This window comes from Aulostomus chinensis, chromosome 16 (assembly GCF_037954235.1).
Source record: "Aulostomus chinensis isolate RoL2024-O1b breed Wild chromosome 16, RoL_Achi_v1.0, whole genome shotgun sequence".
NCBI lineage: Eukaryota > Metazoa > Chordata > Actinopteri > Syngnathiformes > Aulostomidae > Aulostomus > Aulostomus chinensis.
This window is the reverse complement of record NC_141335.1, coordinates 3,646,310-3,673,639: the sequence shown is the minus strand read 5'-3', so window position 1 is coordinate 3,673,639 and position 27,330 is coordinate 3,646,310. Positions and strand designations below refer to the sequence as shown.

At 47.5% G+C, this 27,330-nt stretch overlaps 1 protein-coding gene and 1 long non-coding RNA gene across 3 annotated transcripts; one reads left to right on the top strand and one right to left on the bottom strand.

The window, feature by feature from the left end:
- Positions 1 to 545: 545 nt before the first annotated feature.
- Positions 546 to 27,161, top strand: LOC147247170 (uncharacterized). 2 transcript variants are annotated; one of them, XM_086180356.1, is made up of 9 exons: positions 546 to 1,300; positions 6,717 to 6,770; positions 8,054 to 9,913; positions 23,288 to 23,495; positions 23,620 to 23,758; positions 25,190 to 25,259; positions 25,491 to 25,537; positions 25,774 to 25,832; positions 25,959 to 27,161. In XM_086180356.1, exons 1-9 carry the CDS (start codon positions 775 to 777, stop codon positions 25,999 to 26,001), a joined length of 3,006 nt encoding a protein of 1,001 aa, XP_086036482.1. In that variant the 5' UTR covers positions 546 to 774; the 3' UTR covers positions 26,002 to 27,161. The 2 variants fall into 2 exon arrangements, with proteins under 2 accessions (XP_086036482.1, XP_086036484.1); XM_086180358.1 differs by having other exon boundaries at positions 547 to 1,300; positions 8,486 to 9,913.
- Positions 6,819 to 11,920, bottom strand: LOC147247171 (uncharacterized). The gene is made up of 3 exons (XR_015109405.1): positions 11,863 to 11,920; positions 6,967 to 7,026; positions 6,819 to 6,858 (listed from the first exon to the last, which is right to left on the bottom strand). It is a non-coding gene; the product is annotated as an uncharacterized LOC147247171 (long non-coding RNA).
- Positions 27,162 to 27,330: the final 169 nt, after the last annotated feature.

Genomic DNA, 27,330 nt, shown 5'->3' with positions numbered 1-27,330 from the left:
AGTGAAACATTCTTTCAGTAACGACCTGGAACAGATGCAGTTTTGTTTGTGAACGCGTAACTTTATTTATTTTTTTACAAGAATGCTGCCTCCAAGGTGAAAGTCAAATGTCAAGAACTTTTTAGTTTTAGAACCATTTTTTTTCCAAGCCTGTGCATTTTAGCTTGCTGCAAAAAAAAATAAAAATAAATAAAAAGGTGACAGGAATTTGTTTCACCTTATGCTTTTTGCCACGTTTACATAAGAACTTCTTGTCTTCACCGGGTGTTTCTGAACGTTAAGCTCTGCTGTGCGGCGTGCAGGAGGAGTCAGGGGAGGTTGTGTAATAGTTGGCCTGCTGGAACGCGACTTATGTGTCAGACCTACTGAGTTTTTCTGCTCCTCCTCAACTCCAGCGGCCGGAGGAAGTGTCCTCTTTCAACTCCGCTTGTGGGCGTGGCCTGTGGCGACTTTGGTGAGCTGTGATTGGCCAAAGTAGATATCCGTCAGGGGAAACCAAGGAGGTCATTGGTTACCAAAGTCCCCCTCTTTGGCTTTTTAATTTAACGCTGGCTATCTGTAACTTGGGTCCGACTCTGTGGTAACTGCCGTACGGCGCACTTGTCTAACTTTGTCCCGTGTCCAAGGCAGATTCACCGGAGGGAGCAACCGGTGTGGGTTCACTGCTCTTCCTGGGGGAATTTTGTTGTACGAGCGGGGGGGAGGAAAAAAAACTTTAAAAAAAGACCAAAAAAACTTCTTTTTTCCACTCAAGTGAACAGTTTGGAGAAAAAAATGGCAGACAACGAGGAGCCGCAAGTCTCTTCCACCACTTCTCTGTTCAGCGAGGAGGTTCACCATTACGAGCCTGAGCCGGACAACGATCTGTTCCAGCCCAAACAGGACCTGTTCAGTGTGGAGGATATCGTGGACTTGGTCGGCGGGGCTCAGGACGCCTTGGAGCGGCACATAGCTGAAGATAGTGCGCCACATGAGTTTACAGAAACCCCCTTCGCTCCCCCAGAAGAGCCAGTCAGGTTAGCGGAGCCCGAACCAGTGTCAGATGTCAGAGAACCAGAGGTAGAGGACATCTTCCCAGACTCAACCAGCTCCTCACTTGTACCTGAACCCACTTTTATTCCCGAGGAGCCTGAAATTGTCGTCCCCAAGGCCGAACCAGAGAGTACAAAGATTGTGGAGCCAGAACCTGCGGCGGAGCACGACGCCCTCCCCGCGGCTGAAGCCTGGAAAGCCGCCCCATCCCCTGCAGGGGCAGCAGAGCAACCTGCGGTGACAGAGCAACCACCGGCTCCAGCATCATGTGAGTGTTTGAACGGGAAAATGACGGTATATGCAAGGCTAAAAAAACGACTTTTTGTTACTGTACACTGAGAGAACCCTCGACATTCACCCATGTGAGGCAAATATCGCCACATCAGGACTTAATTGTGTATTTTCTTGCCAGTTTCTGCACATCTGAACTAGCGTAGTCTTAGCATTGCGTAGCTGTCCAGACGTGGAGGTAGAAAATGTGACGTGAAAGCGCTATTTCTGTTCGCTTAACCACCTCTGCTTACTGGTACCCTCTTATTTAAAAAAAAATAAAAATGTTAGAGTCATTTTTGCCGTTTTTTTTGTTCACATTCTTGCTCCCCTCGTCACGGTGAGGTTAGCCGGTTAGCGAGCTAGCGCTGCTACCTTGAGGGTGAGTGATTCCGTCATTATGCTGACAGAGATTTTTTTTTTTTTTTTTGGAAAACTTGCGTGTTTTAAATGACTGGAGAAAACGTGGTGCCGACCAGAGAAATGCAGGTGTGCTTTTGTGAAAACGTAGATCTCATCGTAGCTGACTGAGCTGCCTCTCCAGCCTCTGTGCCGGGACCGCGGCCCACCTGTTTAGCCAAATAAAACGGCAGCGAGCGTCATGAACTGTTGACTGCATGAGCTGGCGATATCGCACTATTTCCCTCCGCAGCTGTGTGTTTATACCTCTCCCCTCTGACTCCACCTGATCAGTTAAGTCACTATTATTCACTGTTATGTATTTGTCCATGTTTTATCGTTATTGAGGGCATCAATGTGTCCGACGAGCAGCGCCCATCTGCTCTGTGCCTCCGCCTGCTGCGTGCCCGCTGTTGCTAACGTTAGCCTAGTTCCATTGTCGGACGTGTTTTTTTCCCCCCTTCCATTCGTTAATTCACCCAAACAACAGAGGAAGAAGTACTTGAGAGCGATCAGATGTTTGGGCGAAAACAGTTTTTCCTGTGATTCAAAGCCCAGGAACCGGCCAAATGTGAGGTTTCCTGTGGTTGGTGTGGGATCCACAATCCTGTTGACTTTTTTTAAAATTGTATTTTTTTGGGGCCGTGGCTATATAATGTTTTGTATAAGTTTCTTGCAACCTAGTAGTTTTAATTATATTGCGAGGAAACTGTGTGCCGTTTGAGCTCACATTATTGTGGCTTTTAATAAGCGAGAAGTGGCACGTCAGACATAGACCTGTCCGATAATGGAAACTCTGGGTGTTAGCACTGGTGGTGAACCGATGCTGTTACCCGGAGATTAGTCACAACAAAGGAATCCGCTCTGCGTCTCCTCCTCGTTGGCCTCCCAATATCTCCATGTTACTTCCAGACCAACTCCAACGCCTTTTTAACGATTCTCTTGTTCATTTCGTGCGTCTCCGGCCTGGTGTCACTCATCCAAACCCACCCTTCCCCACCCAAACCAACACCCCAAACAGTTAGCCAGAGAGGCCTGCCAGCCTCCCCTCAGCAGCTCTGTATTGGAGTCTGTCTGTCTGTAGCAGGTTTACGGTGATGCCGGACTGCTGCCGGTCCAAGTGATGCGTATTTAGAGCTGCAGACGCGATGCTTGAGATGTGGCAGACTGCAGGTAAACAGGCCTCGTCAGGCTCCTGCACGCATGGGAGGCAGCCAGTGGAGAGGCAGGGTGGGGCTGCTTGGCAAGGCCACTCATGGAGGTGGATAAACCCGAGAGCTCCAGTTAAACCACTGCTGCCTGGAGAAAAGACAAACAGTTTTAAAACCTCTAAAATTGCCTCTGAGTAGAGGCACTGTTTTAATGTTTTGGAATGGGTTTCCTGCCCCCCCCCCTCCACACACAAACACACACTGTTGATCGTCTTTATCGCACTGTTCCTTTTTTATGTTCCCTTTTCGAGTGAAGCTATAAGTACTTTTATGGTCGCTGATAGAGGGGACTTGATTTCTTTATCTAGCCTGCCGATGGAGAGCTAAATTTCAATTTTCATTATCTCTGCTTTTAAAAAACACGCCAGTATCAGATCAGGTTTTTTTTTTTTCATCATTATTTAATAAATAAAGATAAAAGTCTAAGTCATTATTATATACATGAGAGGGCAGCAAAGATCAGTTGTGGCCACCAAGAAATGAAAGTTGAACCAAAACCCACCTGAAGTTTTGTAAGTAGACACGACCGGGACAGACAGGAGAAGGGCAGATGCAGCTGAACTCATTAACCCATTAATCCGTTAGGGGAACGGAGCCACAAGCAGGACCAGTAGCATGTCATTTTGTGGGGGAACATGAATGCCTCCGCTGCTTCTTCCCTCTGGCCCGCTCCAGGCTCCCGTACCACCGCTGGAACTGAACATCACATAGATTCATGTCTGTAGCCTAAAAGGTGTCTGAGAGGAGTTTTTGTCCCCGCCGTCAAGACGACGTGACTGACAGGCTGCTTAATTGTCCGTTACTGGACGATGGCTGCTGGCCTACATCTTATTTCGGGTCACCTACATCCGTCAGTGTTTGTTTGTGAAGAGCTTGTGATGTGGTCAGGTGGAGGGATAGAGAGGGGAAAAGCCAGAGTCACGGAGGCTGAAAGCCTGTATGTGTTGTTGTTGTCTCTGTATCCTGGTCACAGATAAGTGGGGTTAAGTGAGTTACGAAGCGACACCCCCCCCCCACACACACACACACACACACACACACACACCCACCCACCCACCACCAGAGGCAGCGACACCAGCTTCTATCTGTTGCTTTGCCTCTGCCAACCCAGCAGCTGGCTGACAAACCAGAGTGAGACAGATTCCTAAATGTGACGAGAACCACATGCTAATCTGTTTTAAATCTCACCACTTAGCTGGGGGGCCTGGCGGTATCGACTCAAAATAACACATTTTATTCTTCCTCACGCCACACCCACTTAGCAACACCAAGAAGAAGACAAAGGAATCGCTCGAATCTCAACTCCGTATGTGGGTTTGATGTCTTCGGCCATCACACGGGAAATGTTTTCCTACCTGGATGTTCTAGGGGGAAATGTTCTGTTACTGTTACTTGCCTTTAGAGTGTACTTGAGGCCTAACGTCATCTTTTTCAGGTCATTAAATGGCTTATAAGTTCAACAAAAACGGCTGCTGTTCAAATGTGTTGGATGTTTGGTTCTTGTCAGTTCCCACTGACTCTGCTGCTGCTGTAGTTTCAATCTAAATGTGTCTCGTTGGTTCAACCCTAGGTTTTCTTCTTCGCTGGAACCTAAATGTAGACAGCCGAGGTAACCAAAGAACCTGAACTGACCTGAAAATCACTGGGCGTAATCAAAATGATCAGATGTGACCAATCTTCGACGCAAACTGTGATTGCACATTACACCGATCTGACGAGAATCTACACATTTGCTTGTGATTACTGAAGATTCTGTAAATTCTGCAGCTTCACTGTGATTGTTGACGCTCTCACGACATCGTGAAACCTCCCAGAACGGATCCTGTGCTTTAGTGTCATTTAGTTCACCAAATGATATTCATGCGGAGGTCATGTGGTGACATACTGTAGATCTTTTGCATCATAATGGCAATTTGCCCTGATCCTTCTCTTGTTTTCCGGCCTCGTTTTTTGTTTTAGTCAAGAGCGACTCAGTGTCTTTGGTAACACTAAGGGACAAAAGGCCCCTTTGAAGGAAAGCAACAACAATTTAGCTTCAGAATGGTAGACAAAGTAGCGTCTGGAAACTGCCGTTTACACCCCACAGGAGGTGATTCTCCTCGGCGGCTGCATCGCCTCTTACTCCTCTTGCACTTGACTGGATGAACTCACCCCTGTTGTTAATTATTTATGCTTTTCATACTTGCCGCTTAACTTTCGAGAGTTTTGAGGATTAGCTTTATGTACCTTGATCGTGCTCCTCTTCGGTGTCCTGCTGACTCACTCCGATACCTCCTTGCAGAATTTAATCGAGGTGGTTTTCATAGAGGATCCAGAAATGCCGCATTCTGGATTTCAGCATGAGTTCTTTTATTTCTTTCCTCTTCATGTTATGACCTGCACGGTAGCTCAGAATCAAGTTTCCTTTATTGTGCGAGGTCATCTTAGTCGAGGTGATGTGAAAGTGTGTTGTAATTACATTGGCTGAGTAACCGTACTGCAGTTAGCTGAGTAATTGTACTGCAGCTTTGAAAATGCTTTGGGCACATACGCTTGCGTAGTATTTTGAGTGAGGCTTTGTCAGTGACAGGCTCCCTCTGTGAGCTAACTGTTCTGCTTGCTGTCAGTCTTATTTATCTTTCTCCAGAGCTCACTCACATGTGCCTTACGTCATGCTCGGACACTGTCATTAGCACTCATCAGACCTGTTCTGTTCTCCCCTCACTGTGAAATGAAGCCTTTAAACACGTGCTCGCTTCCCGTAGAGAACACGTCGCGGTTCATGTATACATACGTGTGGCTGTGGTCTTTATAAACGACTGTCACGCAGTCGTAATGTAGTGAACAGGGAGGGGGAAAAAAGACAAGAACTCATGGTAGCAACTTGTCAATCACGAGCTAGCCACACCCTGCAGCTTACCCTGCTGCCCTGTGTATTTTACTCCCAGTGAGACCATACATCATGAGGAGAACTTCTTGTTGTATCGGTGGAGACTTGAAACAAGCCAACTCATTAGGAAAATGGATACCATGAGATTAGAGATGAATTATTAAGATAATGAATATGAATGAGGAGTAGGGTCGTTCTCTTTCTCCAGACAATCTTTACTACTTTTTCTTTTCTTTCCTTCCAGTGCAGGTTTTCAGGCACTCCCACTCTGGCTTCACTTTTCAGACCTGGAAGTCTAAGGCCCTGAGCAATGAAACAGTCGAATAATACATTTTGTCAGCAGTTGACACTTTTATCAATAGTAGATTGATAGTTGGGTTGAAGAGCATGAAACGCAGACTTCTATTAAAAGCACATAGCTCAGGTCAGTCAGCTTGCAGGAGCAAACGCAAGCCTGCTCCCTGTCACCACACCATCTCCATGTGATGCAATGCAGAGGGAGCGAGTGGAATGGTGTGAGAAAAGCTCATTGCGCTGTTGTCACAACCGGGACTGGCATCCTGTGAGGCCGCAAGGCATGGAACACGACTCGAGCTTGCAAGGGAGGGGTGGAGCAGAGTCCCGTCCTCATAGCGGTTATAGGAGACATCATGAGAGGGCCTCATATGGCCAAGGGGCTTAATGTAGAGCACCTTTCAATACAAGCTCACTCATTGGTCGGTTGTGTTTGTAGGACAGAGTGGGTCATGTGAGATTTTACCAATTTGAAATGGAAAGAAGCGTAAAAACAATGTGGGGGATCTTCTACTTTGGGAACCACAAATTCCCATTCATCCATTCCAGAGATGAATGCTTCTGTCGCTTCCCTGGGCTCTCGTTTCCGGGCTGACATACTGACTTTCACTCTTTGCTGCTTTCTCCTGTTTCTTCCACAGATGTACCTTCTCCTTCTAAAGCTCAGCCTCATCCTCTGATGCAATTCCCTACAGGCAAGTTCTCTCTGCTCGCTGTGTTTCCCTGCCTCCCTCCGTCATTCTCTCTCCTCTTTAGTTCTGTCTCTTGCTTGTTGTTCAGTCACTTAGAAGTTGGAAAAATAAATCCTTTGCATGTTTGAAAGTAGATTTGCCACCTGTAGCATTCACTTTACATAAGATGCTTGTGAATTTGTACTTTTGAAAAACTAACTTTTGATGTTGCTTGTGTTGCATTGACTCACATGAATGCTGTTGGATAGAGTGACACGAACTAAAACGGGTAGATAATAATGATTCTCCTCAGTGGTGAAAGACGAACACAATCGAAGTTTGTTCAACATAGAATACTTATAGATATTTTAATAATTCAACATTTTGAAAACTTGAGAGGAATCATTATATATCGCCACGTAAAAGTTTGAGTTCGTAAAACACATTTGGCATGGATTATTGGCGCCAGACCTGGGGATTAAAAAAAAGTTATCATCATGAATCTGACACGGGTTTTATTCATCACCAGCCAAATGATGGCAAATCTTGACTGTGGCAGGTAGTCCCCTTCCCCCAACGTACCTATGAGGTAACCAGCCTGTATTTTCCAAAGCCAAAGCTGACAACTGAAGCTATAAATGTCGTGACAGGGGGCCACATACAAAGAATCATTCATAGCCATGTACCACGGAGCTATGATTAATGTCAAACCCTCTGCCCCTCTGAGACGTTTATGGATTTTCAAAGAGGACGGGCACACAAAAGAAAAGCTAAACAAAGCGCTCCTGTTTGTGGAAATGTGCGCCCTGAGTCACACTTTGTAGTTTTGGCCATGTCAGTTGTGGAATTAAATTCAACAAAGAAATTTGACTGCTGAAAACTGAAGTTGGCAATAGGAGGGGCTAGCAAAACGGATGAACACCTCTCCTGGGGACCCATGTAGCTCGGCCCACACGTGGTCGGCTTAATCGGCCAAACGTTTCAACTATTCAGCTGCTGAGGAGGGATGGGGGAACTTTCAGTGCTGAAGTCTCCAGGAGCGGTGTAATAGTGTACTGTGCAGAGCGGAACCACTGGCAGTAGCCTCTAGTTTGCTGTGCTTTCGCAGTTATTAGGTGTTGTAGTTGTTTAGTTGCTTAGTCAACAACACGCCAGCCACAGTCAACCTTTCAGCCACTCGTGTCAGGTTTTAACCTCTCAATTGTCTTCAGTACCTGTTTTACCCAGGTATGGTGGGCGCTGTAAGGAATGGAGTATGTCTTTGATATGTGCTGTATTGCATTCTCCCTCCTCCCTCTCTACTCAAGCACTTGGGCAGAAGGGTGATTCCCCTGCTCCCATCTCTCCTCTCTCCCCTCTTCACTCCCCTGACTCTCTGGAAGAGCTCTCTCTGACCGAGAGCCCCAACCAACCCCCATCTTCAGGATCTTCAGCACCTTTGGGCTCCTTCTCCACTGAAGCTCCCCCTTCTCGTTCCAAGGACATGCCTTGGGAGGGTGAAGAGGGTGACTTTGGACCAGGCCGTAGTAAGAATAAGGAACACCTTCTAGATCCGTTAGCTGGTCCTTACCTGAGTTTAGGGAAAGACCCAGGTCCCCATAATCCATGTGAAGACAGCGGAGTTTCCTTTTCACCTGAGGAGAAGCTGATTAGCTCAGACAGGTCTTCCACTGGCCCCTCCCCTGTGAACCCTCAGATGATGGTCCCTGAGTCTCACCTTGCCTCCTCTAACCCAACAGAGCACTGGGATTCACCATTCCTAACATCTCAAGACAACTCCAAGGTTTCCATGGATACCTTCTCCAAGGACACAGCCTCCCATAGCCCCCCCAGGTATGATGCAAACCTGCACGGCAGCCAGTCTGATGAAGATGATGACTTGATGTATGAGGTGAAGAAGAATAATAACCCATTTGAAGGCTATTCCCCACTGGCAGACAGTGGCTCCATCCATTTTGGAGACTCAAAGTCTGACAATAGGGCCACTAAAATGTCAGAGAGTCCCACTCCAGATCTGGTCCAGTACGGACAATCTGGAGAATCCCAGGATAGTCCTCCATCTTTCTTAGAGGAAGTGAAAACATTTGAGAAGGACAAGATGTCAGCTGACTCACTCATGCAGTCAGTGAGTCAGTTCTCATGCGGTCTTAAAGACGATGTTGATGACGACGAGGAAGAGGAGGATTCTGCTCTGCCACCATCACTTCCAGACATCCTGAAGTCCTCCCCGCTCAACCCTGACAAAATGGACTCCGGCTCCTCTGAGGGGAGTCCGGAGGAGCAGAGCCCCATTCTTGAACGGAGGATGATGGAGTCACCCAACCCTCCAATCAATCTGTCAGCCAACAACCCCTTCGCGTTTGATGCCAAAGTGTCCCTGCTGAAGGAGATGACCGAGGAGATGGAGGTGAGAACTTCCGACAAAGTAAAGGTTGAAGACGACAAAAGCTTTGGCGCGTTCGATCTTGTGAAAGAAGTTGAGGAAACCACCCAGACATCTGTCAAAGAAGAGGAACCTGTCAAGATTGAGCAGAAAGATTGGTTTACAAGCCGCGACGTTCCCAAAATGACCGAAAAGTTTGAACCACTGGACTTCCAGAGCAAAAAGGCCCCTGTTGAGGATTCAGATTCAGAGTCTCCAACAGCAGACTCACTGTCTCCAGTGCTGGAAGCGATGGCCAAGAACCCCGCCATCTTCCAGGTGGAGAAGAGCGACCTGAAGATGGACGAGACGGAGGTGGCTGAGGAGGTCTCTGAACACGAAGTCTCATCAGAGGAGTTTGAGTTCATTGAGAGACCCCCGAGGGGAGTTATCGATGAGTTCCTCGAGGCTCTTGATACCTCCAAGTTTGCATCCGCCAAGGCCCCAGGGATCTCTATGGATGATGACCTGAGTTTCGAGCAGAAGGATGTGGCTCCAGTTTCTGCTATGCCAAAAGTAGCCTCACCACCAGAGGTGAAAGAAGAGGCTCAGAGCTCCTACCGCCTCCTAACCCAGGCCTCTCCTCAGAAGAGCAAGGCAGAGCTGGAGAAGCTTGACATCCAGCAGCCGCCATCCCAAGCGCCACTCAGCCATTCCCCTGTTGGCAAACCAGAGGAGGCGGTCGCCAAGAAGAGTGTGGAGGGAAGCAAACTGTTTAAGATGCCAAACCTGAACATAAAAGCAGGTAAAAAAAACAGCTCTGGCATGGAAACCATTCCCTCCCACATCCTCCTCAGTTTTCACTGGCTCTTCCATGTTCATCGACATAATTTCCATCATCACTCTTTCGTTTTTCAGTTATTTTCTCCCAACCAACCAGCAGCCAGTTTACTGTAGACCCCAACACTTTCTCCTTGGTATCACCTTCACTTTCTTGCATTGGCCCCCTTTTTTTTTGCTTGAAAATGAACCCTTGCATTTTGTAAGTGTGTGTTGTTGTTTTTTTAATTTGTGTGGTTGTGTGTTCCATTGGAGTGTATTCTTCTTTTCTTTCTGTGCATTTCTGTCTCATAACACATCACCCGCTAACCATGCATTATTTTTCATGTTAAAATTAAGATTCGGTAAGTAGAAATGACTCAGCTTCTTTTTTTTTTCTTTTTTTTTTGTAAACGTAAACAGTGGGCCAATTTTGTCATTTTAAGATAATTTATAACTTGTACAACATATTTCACAATTATTTGATGTTCAACGAACTGAAATGTGAAATTTGATCACAAATATTTTCCTAATCAAACCCATGTGTCACGTACAGCTGTTTCCCATGGAGAATTTAGGCTGGATGGAATTGGATTACCTTGATGTCTGGTTTTAGTTTCTTGGTCTGTCCAGAAATAACCTGGGATGCCGATCTGAAACCTAGCGCCACGTTATAGCCTCCAGCGCACCCCCCCCCCAATGCACACATGTACGTGGACAGAGCTGCCAGCCACACTCTCCAACTCACTAAATGAGTTTTTAGTCTGATAAGAGATTGCGCAGCACATTCCATAAACACAGCAGTAATGCACTGTTTAGCAGAAACGCCCTGATCAGATCCACACAGCTCGTCCACGCCTGGAAGCCTCCCAGTACGACCAGTCTGATCTGCTGTACCTGAGGCGAAACGCTGAGACTGGCAGCTCAATGACTTGAGCTGCAGTGACTTTAGCTAATTGTTTTACACAGCCGTAAGCTTCAGCCACTCCTACTATTGCTCTGGCCTTCTTAATTTGCTGTTATGTCGGTTTACTGGGAATTAGAGCGGTTTGAGGTGAGAGACCAACAGATTGTCTTAAAGTCTGAGCCATTTGACTCTGAATTGTAACCACACATGACCCAGAATTACAGGCTAAAGGAACAAGCCTCTGCTTTGTTCAAAGAGGGCGCTGCGATTTTGTCCACATGGACAGAAAAATCACTCACATTTCTATGTTGAAATACTTGAAATGTAAAAGTATAGAGCGGCTTTGTTCTTTATCCGACATTATTTGGAGAAGAAGCAGTCAAAGTCTTCACACCCTCGCCTGTTAGCTACAGCTGTGTCCACCTCCCATTAATGAATGAAGGTTTTTTTTGTTTTGTTTTGTGAGAGCAAAGTGAGAGTTGGTCGTCTCCTAAATTGAGGAATTTTGAAAATTTTGATTTAGCATCTCTGATACACAGGGACTGAGATAAATTTGTGAGGCGGCACTCGCGCTCATTATTCAGAGTAATACATGATGGAAGGATTTGTAAAGCCTGAAAGACGTCCGTCAGCCGTGCGTAACATGAGTGTAGCGACGGTTGTTGCATGGCTGTGCTGCTAGCGGGCAGAACAAACACAGCCAGCATAGCGGCGTACCAGGCCACAGACGGACCCGGCGTTTTTAAAGTCTTAAACAACAGCTGGAGGTAAAATAGGAGTCAGGCTGACTCATCGGCTGTGATGCTTCTACTGGAGTTCGAGGTTGCCGTGGCAATACTAATTACTGCTAGACGAGACAAGAATTAAAGCCTGACAGACCTCTCAAAACTTGGCTTATTTCTCAGAAAAATGCAAACGTTATTGCCTCGGTTTTTCTCGTCGTGAGAGACGTGAGGTCATTCGTGGTGTCTGAAATTGGAGAAATGCAGCAAGTTAAACTAGTTTTGTTTTTGTTTTTTAATACTCACAAGGATGAGGTCCCGTCTCTGATGCACACGACGGGACAGATCTCTGCGCCGGCTCCTAGTATCACTGGAGATGATACAGATGAAGTGTTTCAATCTAAAGTGCGTGTTTGTAGTTTGTCCCTACTGTGGCCTGCAGCGACGTAAGCGGCTGCTTGATCATCTTTCTGATAGATGCTGAGCTTTTGGAAAGTGATGAACGGCTCCCTGAGGCTTTGCTGTCTTTTCAGAAGACACAACAGCTTGCTCTTCATTTTAATGGATGACTCAGTTTTATTTAAACTGAGATTGATCCCTTAATACATATTAATGTCGAACACACAGACATCCACCGCGCTGCGTACATCCCAGCTACTGTGTAAACCAGAACAGTAGGACTTTGCTTTTTGGACTTTCTGCTTTCACAGTATTTGTGTGTGTTGGAGGGTTCTCCTGTTAATTAAAGCCTCCTCCCCCTTCCTGCATTGCGACACTGGCAGGCCCACGAAGGGTTCTCTGACCCAGAAACCACTCAGCAAATGTTCTGCATTGTACAACTTGAGGTGCAGCTCTGGGATCTGAACACTCGTGATTATATCATCACTGTAAAGAGGCTTGAACGGTGTCTATTCATCACACCTGTAAAAAAAAAAAAAAAAAAAAAAGCAGCTTTGTCTGTGTTGGCTCACCTGCATCACCTGAACCCAAAATGTTCCCAGACAGGGGGGGGTAGAGACTGGTTCTGATTTTCCCGTTCCTATATATTTCACAGTATTCTTCTCGTCGGTTGATTTAATGACTCAGACTCTTATTGTTCGGACAATGTGGTGTTACTTTCATGAGGAGAGAAGCGCATCTTCTCTAGAGCCTTCCATGATGAATCCTTTGCTTCCAGCGGAGGGAGGGAGGGACACGCAGACCTGATGTACGTAAACTGAGTGGTTAAACATCCTATACTGGTTCCAGATACCAGGAGTTCGTCTGCTGGTGCCTGATCCAGGTGTCTGAACGCTCTGTCTGCAGACGTATGCGATGCTGACAGATCAAGACCCGCGAGATGGTCAGACATTCTCATTCCTGTGAAAAGTGACAAACAGTTGCGATGACTGAAGCTCAAACCCTGGTTTCTGTCTCACCTCCATCCTGATCAGTGGAACAACAAAGTCAAAAGTTTGGCAAAGTAAGACATTTGAACTGTGGTCTGACATCTAGACGGGTGCTTGAGGGTCCGAGGCCATCAGACAGGCACAGGTTTACTGGATTATTACCTCAAAACAGCCGTTAGAGTTGAGCTGCGATGACACAGATGTGGACTGACAGGCAGCGACGCAAACATGACCTGCAGGTTGGTGATGTCACCTTTTCAGGAGGAGGATGATGAAGTGCTGCAGGTTTTGACGTAATGGTGATATTGTGAGTTGAGGAAGGAAAAATGTTGAATGGAATTATTCCAGTATACTTAAATCTTTTGTAGAGATGTACTCCAGTTAGTTTAGGAGAAATGGCGTGTGTGTGTGTGTGAGAGATTCCTACAGTAGATTACATCAGCTGAAAAACTGGTTGAGCTCGAGCTTTTCTGCCTCAGAAAGGCACACTTTGTACTTTCACGCCACGTTGTGGTTTTGCAACAGTTGTGGGTTTGTTTCCAGCAGGCCGTCTAATGATCAGAGCGGTGGTCATGTTTCAACGCTCTGTCCGCCTGCTGGTCACTGCGAGTAGAAGAAACCAGGCAGGAGACACACTCCCATCGTTCAGTGGGACCTCCACCTCCTGAGGACATCGTTATCTCCGATGCTCATCGCCAATTATCAAGCCACATAGCTAATAGCTTGAAATAAATTTTCATGCTTATTTTTCACGGTTATGAAATTTTGCCTCAAAGTCGTGGAACTCATTCCTCAGTGAAAAAACAAAAAAAGTGTTTTGGTTGTGAATGAGGCTGTAAGAGAACCGCAGAACCTCCCCGTCGCCACGGTCACAGCAGCGTTTCTGAGCAGCTTTCATAGGCTCGTACTTCCTGTCATCATATCAGGTCAAGGTGGCTCATTTCATCTGATTGGCCACAGCGTGTTTGTAGCAGATGGGAGGGGAGCTGAGAGCCACTTAGAAATAAGAGGTCATGACCCCGAACGGGATTTAGAGGACCAGCAGGTTCACCGCTCCAGCAGCTGTAATTACTGCTGGTGTGACAGTGACGACGAGCCACACACGACCTCTGGCTGGATTTAAGTCTGATTGGAGCTTTAAACTGTTCTTGTTTTTCCAGTTTGGAGCTGAATTTAAATGTAATTTATTTGTGGTTTGAGAGGGGAGTTTTAGTTGTGGTACCAGACTTCACGTTCAGAGAGAGCTCATCCTCCAGAGAGACTGAGACATGGCGTTAACGTCCTGATTCAATCTGGTCCGGAGCCTGACGGGTTTAGACACTTCAAAGCTGGTGGTTCTAATTTGTCAGTGGGATGCCGGGAGTGAGAAGAGGAGGGGAGGCAGGTTTTCATAGGAGGAAGCTGCCCTCTAGTGGTCGTACTTGGTCTTTACCATTCAGAGGAGCTGAGCCAAGCTGCGAGTGGAGAGGCAATAATTGGTCACTGCAGACATTCAGCCAGCATCTTGACAGCTGGTCCCAGATCAGCTCCCTCTTTGATGCCTGCAACCAAACTAAGCTCAAACTCCGCTTGAGTTTACTCTTGATGATGAATGCTTTTTTTCTAAACATTGAGAACAAGGTTGTATGAAAACTTAAACTAAAAGATTGAAATTGTATTACGATCATAGAAGAACAGAGAAAAGGATCATAAAGTTGCAATTAAACAATTAGATGACAATATTCATGCTAATAATTGCTATTTATCTGGGGTTTTTGTAATAATTGTAAACGGTACCACGGGGTTTGAACAAATTCTTGGACATTAGTGTTGTGACATAATTTTTGAGACTTATCAGGCTGCATTACAGGCGGATTGATGAGCGGGAACATGGATGCGCTGCAGCCTGGCTTGAGCCTGCGATGCTGGCGCTCCATCATGCGACCGCCAGCCAGGGATGGTGCAGTACCTCGCTTCTGAGGCGTTTTTGAAAATAACTGATATGAAGGTGAAGTCGTGATGGCTGTCAGAGACGATGTGTTGACTTTGGAAATTGCAGAAAAAGGATTCAAGATGTTTTATTGCCTGCTTGAGCTGTTTGGTCTTGATTTGATCCTTTCATACCTGGGTGGACGTGGACCTGCCCCCCCCCCTTGCCCCCCCAGAGAGATGTGTTGCTGATGTTATGCTGGCATCAACAAATCAGTTTAAGACCGACATCCTTCAGAGTTGTGGGTTTTTCGCTTCGTCAGCAGATGTGAGAAGGTGGAGGGTGGGGGAAGGGTAGGGGATGATGAAGGGAAAATGGTGTGAGATAGAAGAGGTGGAAGTCGGGGAGAGAAAGGAGGGGAAAGTGGACAAGCAGCACTGACAGGGAGGAGGGAAGGGAGAGCGTGGCAAACAGCCTAATCAGAGAGGGAGGGGGATGGGGGGGTGAGGCGGAGACGTTTATAGTTGCTGTGTCAGAGCGCTGGCAGCAGACAGTCAGCTGACTGCTCATTCACCGCAGTCGTCTACTCCGGAGCGATCCTGGTTCTCCCCTCCCTCCTCCTCCTGCTGCACCTACGTTCGCCGCCTCCGCCAGGTCTCTCTCTGTGTGGAATGTGTCTTTGCTAATCGACGGCATGGAGAACAACTCTGTTGACAAGAAAGACAGCGACTCAAGCGCGAAGCACTGGAGGGAGCAGGGTAAACCGCCACCTTCTGTCCTTTCATCTGGCTTGTTGGCTCCTCAGCACAGAGCAGGAGGCTGCAGGCGCGTCGTAGATCAAATATACAACATTTCAGGAACGCATTTTCAAGCTGGATGCTTGTGTGGGACTTGAATGGGGATTCACTGAGACGTTGCAGCACTTTTAGCGGACGCTGTCCCTGTGCCGCCTCTATTGATTTAAACGTAGCTTTCCTAAGCGGAGCTTTGCAAACTTTGTCCCAAAGGAGGGACGAGACTCCAGTGTAGAATATTAGACATGTAGAAATTTAAAGTTGAGTGAGAGCAGTGGGATCCATGCTCGAAGCTCTCCTGCTGTGACTCCCAGAGTGTCTCCTTGTTTGTATGCTGGGGGGCTCTGAGATGCCTGATTGCAGATTTCTCTGTTCAGGTCTCTGCCGCAGCCACAGGCCGTTTTTCATCACGCGGGACCTTTGGACAGTAAACTCCTGTGAGCAAAGGTGGACGTCAGAGGAAGCGGAGGCAGGGTTTGTGCAGCTTAGTCGACTGAGATGATGGTTAAATGATTAGCTTTTAGGGATACGCTAAAGAGCTGGAGAGTCAGACCAGAGCTCCACTGTGTAGCAAAGTGAGTTTGACAGAATCACCTTGGAGCTCACAGATGCAGACGTCCTGATCCTGAGTATCTGGTCCATGCTGGTACTTATCTATTCAGCATTTTAGTTCTTCTCTGTGCCTGACCTGTTGAAGTAACAGCTGTGGACACCTGAATCTGATGAAAATCTGCTCATTTTACGAGTTCACTCATCCAAACACTGAAGTTCCAGAACACGTTGCACGAGCCGGTCGTAGCCTGGTCTCACTGCAGTTTGTTGGATTCATTTTTGAGCTGAGTCACCTGCAGTTATTAAAAGTAGAAGAAAAAACTGCTTGCTACTGTATTTTCCTCACCAATGACAGAGCAACCTTGAGCAGGCTGAGGGGGGCAGGTGGGGGCTCTGGGTTGAGCTCCCTGGAGGATTCAAGGGGTCCTCAGCTTGGTGGGGGTGGGGGGGGGGGGCTGTTTGTGTTGGTGAAAAGTGAGATGCGAATAGCTGCATGGGTTGTTAGCATCAGAGCAAACACTGTATTTGCTGTCTGAACATGCGGTCTTTACATTTCATAGAAGTTGCAGTATAGCAAAACACTAAACATGAATGTGGAAATACAGAGAAGTGCAACGGGAGACATTAAAAGAGAAATTTAAGACGAATTTAGCTGCAAATAGAGTGGCAAGTCACTCGGTAGATGAGGTCACATTTGGCATTCATGGGTGAAGAAGCTCTTTAAACAGTTTAATGATTAAAAGGTGTGAGTGAAGTACAGACTGATGCAACTTTGGAGTCGCTGTCATTCCAAGGACCGTTGAACCTTCCTGTCTGTCTGAGAGAGTTGTAGCTGCGCTGGGCTGCCTGCTGATCATCATGTGTCCTGTAGTGTCATCATCTGCAGCTGTAATGCGGTTGTGGCCTCCCGTCTCTACACTGAAGCCTTTGTGCTGTGTGTGTGTGTGTGTGTGTGTGTGTGTGTGTGTGTGTGTGTGTGTGTGTATGTATATATGTGTATGTATGTATATATATATAGAGTGTGTGTGTCAGCTCCCCTCTGATCAACCAGGCCTCGTACACCGACGCGGTGTTGAGCAAAGGACCAACGTAGCGACGGTTCGTGTGCGGCCGCACGACTGAAAGCAGCTTCGCCAGGCTGCCGGGGGTTCGGGGGGTTCAGGGGTTCTGGGGGTTGCACCGTGACTGAGAACCACTCGACATCAGCGTAGGTCTGCGAGCGTGTCAGACCGTGTAGACAAGAACAAAGCTTTTGTCATCCACGTCAGGCTGTACCGTGTGTGACGGGGAAGAAAATTGTGTTCGTTTGAATTCTGTCTGCGTCGTCACAGCGACTGGCCGCTTTTTAAGAACCCCAGTTTCATTTTATACAAAAGGTTCTTATTCCAGTGCAAAAAACAACAACAAACAAATTACACTTGCAGTCCAAACTCAGTACACACACTGCATCACTCCGGAGGTTTGTGGAAACATCCATAAAAACGTCAAGCAGTTTTTCATCCTGCAGAAAGAGCTTTTTATTTTATTCTTTTAATTTTTTTTTTTTTTTTTGGAGCCAGCCAACAAATTGTATACGATAAAGCCACAAATTCAGAAACTCCAGCCATCTGTTAGTGGATGAAGTAACAAGAAAGGTGCTTCCTGTCTGTGTTTCGAGTCGATTGTCAATCGAGGAATTTATATCGAACACACCTGTGTAACAGGAAGAGTTTGGAACGAGTGGGACAACTTCTGGAATAACTGAAACGTGAATGACCTCTGGGTAGGCGTGGCACGCGTGTCTTTATTGTAAATGTGTGTAACTTAAGGTGAACAAAGACTGATGTGAAATAAGTTCAGGCTTCAGCGTTCTGCTCAGTTCCTCATCAGCCAAGACGCTTGTGAGGTCAGTGGCTCGGCTCTTACGCCGCAACTCTCCCAGCATGCACCTGCTCTCCCTGGACTGCTTGCAGTTCCTTACATGGGTTTTTTTTTTTTCCCCCTCTGAACTTTTCCAGGATCTCTTGATGATCAGTGTCTATCTTTTGCATTCCTGAAGCTCAGATCCTTAATCTTCTCTGCTGTGCATTTCTGCAGCCAGTTGTCCTTTTACAGGCTGGTTACGCAACAGGCCTCCAGCCTGCTGTCGTAATCCCCGTCAGAAAACTCATTTCTTCATGGTGATAGTTGGCCTTTCACTTGGATGTACTGGCATTTGTCTGTCTCGGCTGAACTTTGCACAGCCTGCAGTGTTACTAAACGACGACTGTACAAGCGTGAACCCACCTGGGCTCCTCACAAACGTGCTCATGAGTGTCAGATGTGAGTTGACTCACTGAAAAACTCGTAAAAGTACATTACTGCCTCACACAGGGAGTGGCAACGACACTTGAAACGAAGTAGACAACAACTCTATAAGTTACCGAGTTCATCCATTTGAAATGTAAATCGACCCAAACATCAGAAAATCTAGTTGAAAAAAAGTCCCCTTTTTTTATGGCGTTTTTAAAAATACATCTATACTTAATTTGGTGACAGTGTCAGGGATGCTAGGAGCTCTGCCGAGCTCAATCGTGGTCATGTACGACGCCTTGATCATGCAATCTTGAAGAGTGCTGAAAGAAGAAATGAATTGGGAGAACCAACGGAACTGAATCACTTCCTGAATCAACCGGTTCACTTCTCAGTACGGTTGAACTCTTATCAGAGTGAGGGACGTGCAGGAACCCAGGAGGTGTCTTGCGCTGGCTGAGGGAAATTGCACCAACATTTGAAACTCAAGTCAACCTGCTTTTAATCGCTGAGAAAACGAGAGGGGACCCACTCATCTAATGCTAGCGTAGCTTAGCACAAAGCACTGCTACATAACACGTGGTTTTGGTTTTTTAAAATTCCTGATTAAATTAAACTCTTAAACTGACAGTTACTGCTGCTTTAATTCCAGAGCGGATACAGAAAAGTGGTGTGCTCTCTTAAAACACTCTTTACTTGAAGTACATGGATTCTCTCTGGTGGGTTCTTGTGATTTCTTTAATGCCGATTGGAGGAAATTAATTTGGAAGAATGGGACACATTTTGTTCAAATTCAGACATCAGTGTCAGAGCCCCCAAGGCTAAAAATGGCTGACAGGTGTGAGGTCACACACCCTCATGGCCAGTCAGCTGACCCTGTGACCTCAGGGGGCTTCCACAGTCCACAACAGCCCCTGAGGTCAGAATCTCAGGGTGTGTTGATCTCATTGGGCTCAGTCAAAGACGTTTCAACCCTGTTGGTGCAGAAATACAAACGCAGGCTCAAGCCCGTTGTTCTGGTCTACACATCCGTGAACAAAACACTTGAATACTTCCAGGATTTGCCCCTGACCCCTGTCGTGAAGTTGAATGAGATTCTTCCAGCAGTTGGGAGAGTGAATGTGTGGTTGTAACCCCGTCCAGCCTCCAGCCGGACAGGCCGAGCTGCGCATGTCTGTCCCCGTTTCACCTCTTGTCAGCCGGGCGGAGCCGATGAGCTGCTGCTGCTGAACGGAGGTTCAAGATGGACGCCAAGCAGGGTTAGTCTGTCCATAATCTTTTGTTTCACGACGGTCTCGCTGCTCTTTTACCTGCTGCGTTTCAAGTAGCGCTCATGGCTGCATTTGCATGAGCGCCGGAGTGTGTCTGGATCGAAGCACGGGGAGGGAGGCAGGGGAGGCGGGGGTGCTTGACTGGGATCGGGCCGCCAGCGGAGGTCATGCCGGACGGTTTGTCCCGGTGGTGGGAGTCAGTTTACCGTTGGGGGCTGTCAGTCAGACGGCAGCCTAGGAATGACATGAAAGGCTTGGAGCAACTGACCGTGATAGAGAGGAGGATGGTGGGGAGGATTGCGTTCAATCCAACGAGAAGGAGAAACGGGATCAGCGGTCCGGGGTTTAGCTAACTGATGCACCGTCTATTTTTAGCTGGGCTCCGGCGTCGCCAGCACGCCTGCGACCATATGTAGCCAGACGGCCACATTTGGACCGCAGATCCTCCTCCTCCTCCTCTCATGCCCGCTGCTCGGTCTGTGTCCCTGCGTGGGGACAATGGCTCCCTGTCGAAACACCATCCGACGCTGTGAGGCTAACGGAGCTAACGAGTTAGCATGTTGCTCAGCTGGGAGAGCTAACGTCAGCTAACGTGGTCTCACACGAGCTCGCTAGCTAGCTAGCGGTCTACGCTCTCATCCGAAATGTTCAATACACAAGAACCCTCTGGAAAATGAGTCGCCACTGCCGTTTGTAAATGAATTTCAGCGTCTAACGTGCGATCGTTGCTGTTTTCATCCGCGAAGTAGCGTCGTGATGCGAGGCAGCGACCGTCCTGGCTTTGATTGAGCTCGAAACCCATTAAAAAAACTGAATAGTTTGGGTAATATAATGTCAGAAATAACCGAGGTCTTTGCTGCCGACTCTCGTGTCGTGTTGAACACTGTTGCTTGTGTGTATAAGGATCATCAGCTGCCACCAGAGCAGCAGTGAGTCTGTTCACCTCAGGTACAGGTGTTCATTCATATTAAACAGCTGTTCTGATTTGCCCTGAATGAGCAGCTCCTGAGGACACTTGTGGTCTGGATTGGTTCATGTAAACAGAACGGAATTGAGTCGATCCGGCTGTAATTGAATGACTGGCTCAGTTAAAGTGAGGCCTCTCCACCTCAGCGGCTGATTTATTGATGTTGAAACCCGCGAGTCTCCTGCAGTTGAAGCAATTTGTCCGTTCGCTGCAGGAAATCTGATTACAGGTTTACATGAAATGATGTGTGGGCCGTTATGCAACTTGTAGGAGCGTTTCAGTCAGTGGGCGAATGTTCTACTACCGGTCCTCCAGGCTGAAGCTGTGGGCTGCGTTCAGGACCAGCTCCCTCCCCTGCCTCTGCTTGTATTCAGTGCTTCTTGGCTTATCAGGAAACACAGATGCCAGTGAAACTTGTACCATTTTGATGGGAGTTGAAAACCAGGCTATCGCTCACCACCCAGCGGTGGATGTCTCACAAACAGAAATAATAACTAAAAAAAAAAAAAAAGTACGTCATAACTGCCTGTTGCTGCTGTCTGGGAGTTGTAGTCCAGTGTCCTCGCCCACCTCCGGCAGAGAAGCGGATTCTTACTGTAATTTGTGATGTGAGTCTGTCGTCACGCGCGCGCAGGGCCGATCGGGCATTTGTGAGAGCAGAAATTGAACTGGGATGAGTAAAAATGTACATCAGGAACATGGTGGTCTGAGCATGCGGGGGGGGGGGTAATCCATATTAACATAATCTAGTAATTCTGCCCGTCAGTTCGCGTTTGTGGCAGCTGGTTGATTTATACGTCCACGTGAAGGTGAGTGATGTCAGAGCGAGCTGTGAGTCACGGTTCCAGACCTCCTGCAGGTCCGTGTCTCTTGAAAGCTGAAACCTCATTAAGGATTTAATTTTTTCTTTGTTTAAATGTTTAAAAAAAAGTAGAAAAATTGATTCGTCCTCTTCAAATTTTAATCAGTGGAAAGTGAATTCTCGATCACTCCGGCATCCTGTAACTTGAAACTGCCAGATTCTGGCGTGCGGCTCTGGTCGTCCGGCCAGAAAAGTACAGCATGTAAGAGCTGTGAGTAACGTCAGCGCCGCGAGGAAACCCAGGACTCCTTCACGGCTAATATTGTCCACTGACCTGCCTGGAATTCCCTGATGAAATATAAGCGCGCTTGGTGCTGGGCTGGGGTCATGAGCTCAGCTGCCCCCCCCCACCGTCACCTGTCCATTGGGGAGGGGAGGAGCCTCCTGCAGCACCCGTGTGCCAAAGAAACCCCGCCGCCTGCTGGGTTTGAAGCTCCTGTAATTAACAACCGTCTTGACATCTCAGATTATGACGTTATTTTTGGTATTCCAAGTGTTCCGACTTTGTCATTATTGAATTAAATACGTGCAGAATTGCGTGTTTTGCTCCAGAATTAATTACATGAATAAAAAGGCGGTTTCAAAAGTCTTGGTAACTCCACTCTCTGAGTAGAGTGATGATGTCGTTGCGGCGTCGGGTGGAGAAGGTGAAGGGAGTCCTGCGGGCTCGGAGACGAGCGACTTCAGTTTGAGTCAGAGGCTGCAGGCTGGGTGTTGTAGACTCCTTATGAGACTCTGACAATCGGTGACCTCTGACCTGCGGCACAGTGATGGAGCTGACAAATTAAGACACGCACACACCCCCGGCAATCACATGCTCAACCATGTGATGCCAAGTTGATGAATCGGACAATTTGAGTCCATTTCGACTGTCTGTGGTCAGATCAGACAGGGTTTTGTCTGAAAACACATTTCCCCCAGGACACATTAACTCCGCCCTGATTCATCTTGTCCTACATTTTTGTGAGAACCCCAAACAAATCGATAACCAATAATTGTGTCTCGCTCACGTCTCCCATCAATGCGATGTGTGATTATCATGTGTCGGAAAACGGATATTAACTGAACTGATGGGAGTGGCTATCGAGGGACGCGTAGGTTTCTGGCGAGCAGCTTCAACGTCTGGTCTGACAAACGTAACGTCGGGCGTCGTGGATCCGGAGAGAATCATCCGAGCTGCAGCTCACCTCCGAGCTCTGGAACTTGATGGCAGGTTCCAGCTTGTTGTTGAGCTGTGGGACGACTGTTTTTGTTGACTGGCGGATTTCATCGTGTCGCTCCCAGAGAACAAGCAGCCTGTGTCGTTAGTGGCTGCTGAATCATTTAGCAGCTCTCAGAGCCAGATATTCCCCTCAGGACTCGCCGGCGAGCAGAAATAGAGCTGGAGGAAGGTGATTATTGGACGAGGTGGACAGAAACACGACTCCAGGGGGGTGATAACGTCGCTCCGTAATGACACCTCCACTTACGCTGCTTTAGAAACCCCTGAATGTCAAACAGGTTAAGGCAGAACCAATAAACGATATAATCAATAGTGTCACAGTGTCTGGCCAGCACAGCCCCGGAAAAAACTCATAACTAATAACTGAATAAAATCTCCTGGACAGACAAGTTCACACCGGTCCACCCGCCAGGCTGTATTTGGGGACATGAACCCATCAGTAACTCAGTCTGGATGCTTGACTATGACCCCTCCCCTTCCTCCCCCCCCCGGCAGTGGTGGATCTCCTCTACTGGCGTGATGTGAAGACAACAGGCGTGGTGTTTGGCGCCGCCCTGCTGCTGCTCCTCTCCCTGACCGTCTGCAGCATCGTCAGCATCTGCTCCTACATCGGCCTGGCTCTGCTGTCCGTCACCATCTGCTTCAGGATATACAAAGGCATCCTGCAGGCCATCCAGAAGTCAGATGAGGGACATCCATTCAAGTGAGTAGAGCCCACGGAACCTCCAAGAAACATTCATCGTTTTAGCGCTCGTCCGCTAAGTTGATTGAAAGAGTGAAACCGGAGCTGCGTGGAGTCTCACTGTCTCCCTCTGCCGTCCTCTCAGGCAGTACCTGGACCAGGAGGTGGCGCTGTCTGAGAACATGGTCCACAAGTACAGCGACATTGTTCTGGCCAAACTCAACAAGACCATCAGTGAATTGAGGCGCCTGTTCCTGGTCGAGGACCTGGTCGACTCCATCAAGGTGAGAAGGACCACACACACACACACACACACACACACACACACACACACAGCTGTGATGATGGTAATGGCTGTAGAAGTATTTAAACCTGTAGTTGTGTGTTGGCTCTCCTGCTGGCGACCGTCTGAACGTCGTCAAGTTAAAACAGAGGCAGCAGAAATGGACCAGATTATTTTGGAGGTTAGCAACAGCTGCGTTTAGGGAGATAAACACCGACCGGCTCTGCTTTGACGAACCGACCAGGAAGGATTGTGATTGGTCAGCAGAACATGCACATCAGACACACTCGGCAACCCCTGAAGTGAAAACCGTGTGGTCAAAGTTGTAGCGTGACGTGGTTGGTCGCCTCTGACGATGCAGCTGTTGTGCCTGCGCACCTCACGATCGCGGGATGCGAGGGAGTTTGCCAAAATTCACAACTGCTCACGAATCCTCTCCGCTGCTAACCAGAGGATGCTAGCGGTTAATCGATGAACCTGTGATGTCCCTGGATGGTAATGGATGACTCCTCAGTTGCATTGAGGGGTTTCAGAGCGCTGCAGCTGTCTGAGGACTGTCATCACCTCCCCCCTCCCTCCCTCCCTCTGACCAGAGGACCAAATACAGAAGCTGCAGCCCCGTCAGCAGCAGCAGCCCGGACAAATTCCCTTAGAGGGTAAAGAGAGTTTGATTCACTCAATCTGATCCGGAGAAGTTTGAGCCTCAGGAATGTTTACAGTTCCTACGCGTCTGCTGTGTGTTTGTGGTGGTTAGTTTCCTCCTCGCTGAGCTGATATTTGCTACCACACCAGTAGGTCGCTAAATGTCACACACATTAAATCAGCCTGCAGTCAGAAGCTCTCAAATCTGAACTGTGTAAGCGGGACCACAGGCTCGTTCCACCGGCGGCCATCTTTTATCCCGGCTCGTCATCCTCACGAGGAGGAAACGGTCACATTCCATTACAGAGCTTCAACGTTCATCTGACAGCTGCAGGGGTCCAGCCTCGCTAGCGTCAGTCACCCAAAAAACAGCTACAAGTTCAGCTCCATGCTAATAAAATGTGGCCTGACAGGTGTTTGAGTTACCCTGAGCTGGCCAGTGCTCATCGTGGAGCTCTGACTCTGTCGCACTCACAAAGCAGCAAAGCATCATGGGGGAATAAATCGATGAATCTTGAGAGAATCTCCTTAAAGGGTAGGATCGGGGCGCTTTAATCTCCTCGATCAATACGAGGCTCGTCGACTGCTGGTGAGACGTTTCTATCAGAAGAGCTGCAGCACCTCTGTTGAACAAAATACTACACAGTTAGTAGTACAAATATTACTGTGTATATACTTGTTCAGGTATTTGATTTCTGGCAAATGGCATTCTTTCATTGGATCTTTGCAACAATCAGCACGCTCCTCTTCTGTGTCTGTGCTCATGTTTGTCACCTTGTCGTCGTTGCAGTTTGCAGTGTTGATGTGGATCCTGACCTACGTCGGTGCCTTGTTCAACGGACTCACGCTGGTTATTCTGGGTGAGGAAGACGTGTGAAAATAAAGCTGCCGTTTCCCATCATGTAATGTGGGCGGTCCTCTGATATATATAAAGTACAATAGACGTCAGAGTCTGAAGATGTGAAACCTGTGTGGGGAGGAGTGACATCTGTCTGACTTTGGCTCCATCTGGTGGTGAATTGAAGAACTGAGCGATAAAACTGCTGCTGTAATAAATCACTAACAGGAACTTGTGTTTTCTTGGTTCTCAGGTGTGATCGCAGCGTTCAGCTGCCCGATCGTCTATGAGAAGCACCAGGTAAGAATCCCAGCTTTTACCCACAATGCACCATTTTTACTGCAAAATGTATTGGAAGATGAGGAAGATGCGGACAGTTTCAGTGTGACGTGTGTTGGCTTCAGCTTTCAGCTGGTTGAAGGTTCAACTCACCACCTCAAGCTGTTTGCTGCAGGGCTGCTGTAGTCACACGTTTGCAGTTTGAAACAGGAAGATTGTGTGATATTCCTATGTGATGACGTGTGTGTGTTTTCCAGGCTCAGATCGACCACTACCTGTCTCTGGTCAACAACCAGGTCAAAGATGTTGTTGGAAAGTAAGTGGACAGTTGGACAATGATGGCGAACGCAACACTCACAACTAGCTAAGCTAAGCTAACTAGTGGGAAGGACAGGAGGTTGTAGCTCGTGACGCTAATGTGGCACCTGGTTCTGTCTCACAGGATCCAGGCGAAGGTTCCTGGGATGAAACGCAAAACAGAGTGAAGTAAAGGACACGAGGGAGTCGGGAAGTCCTGAGAGGAAGCTGGTCAGATGGAAGGAGGGGGTGAGGGAGGGAGGGAGGGAGGGAGGGCGGGCGGTGGTGATGAAGGCTGGAGGAGGGGACGAGGGGTCTGGTGTGGACACAGCCCTTCTAACTATTTGTTAAGGTAATAAAAACACTTTTTTTCCAGTTCAGAATTCCTTTTTTGTGTTTTCTGGAAAAGTGGCAGCAGGTCGGCGACGTGGAGGTCAGCGTGATGTTTGTCTCCCCTTCTTCTTCTTCTTCTTTACTTGATTTAGTTTTGAAATGTTCGTTTCTGTGACGTTTCAACTCACAGAAACACATTTTGAATGAACCCCTCCCTCCACCCAGTGCATTGTGGGAGTTCAGATGCTCCTAGTGTTTTGTTTTATTTTTTTTGTCATTTTGAGGTTTTTCCCGCCCGCAGCCGAGATCAGATGTCTTTTTTTTCTCTTCGTCCTGTAACCTGCTGCTGTCTGACGATCCAGCTCATGTTCCTCTTCCTTTTCCTAGTTTGATTACTGAGTGACAGTTTAGTGAAATTTGTCCTTCAAGCTTGTTTCCTCGGTAGCTCGCCGCGTGGTTCTGCCTCGAGGCAGAGAATTTAGGAACGACATCTTTGACTCCTGATGAGGCGGCGGGAAAAGGTGGGTGGATGGGGTGGGGGGGTGGGGGTGTACTACAATTTAAATTAAAAAAAAACAACAACCTTCATTGCTTCTGAGTAACTCTAGCTAGAAACATCTAGAAAACCTTTGCCAGACAAAATAAAAACATTAACTACATTCAAGTTGTTATTTCATGTCATTGCAGCTGTCTAGTTATGAAAACTCTGGAAGGAACACGTTTACATTCATCCACATCAGATAAAATATGAAAAAAAACTTTAAAAAAATGAAATGGGATATAAATAGGAAAAAAAAAACAACCATACTGTCTGTGGAGCTGATATCTTAATAAAGTTGCAGCTTGATGTGACTTTGGGAAACCTTTGAGCATTTGTTTGTTATGCAAGTATAATTGTGAATGAATAAACTTCATACTTCAATTGTGACGATAAAAAGCTTCCAGCCGGGAGCCGTGTTTGTGGAATGCATTGTGAGATGTAAACAATTATCAATAAAGCTTCTAGACGAAGAAAGCCCCGCCTCCTCGTCAGTCTGTGGTTCACCTGTCTGGATTGTGACCTACGTAGTTGAAGCTGCGTAGAAACCAGCGTGTTCTCTGTCCCGTCCATCTTTAAGACACCGGCTGCGTCCGAATTTGGGTCATAGGTGGCAGAGTAGGTCGTAGGCTGTCCGAAACCACAA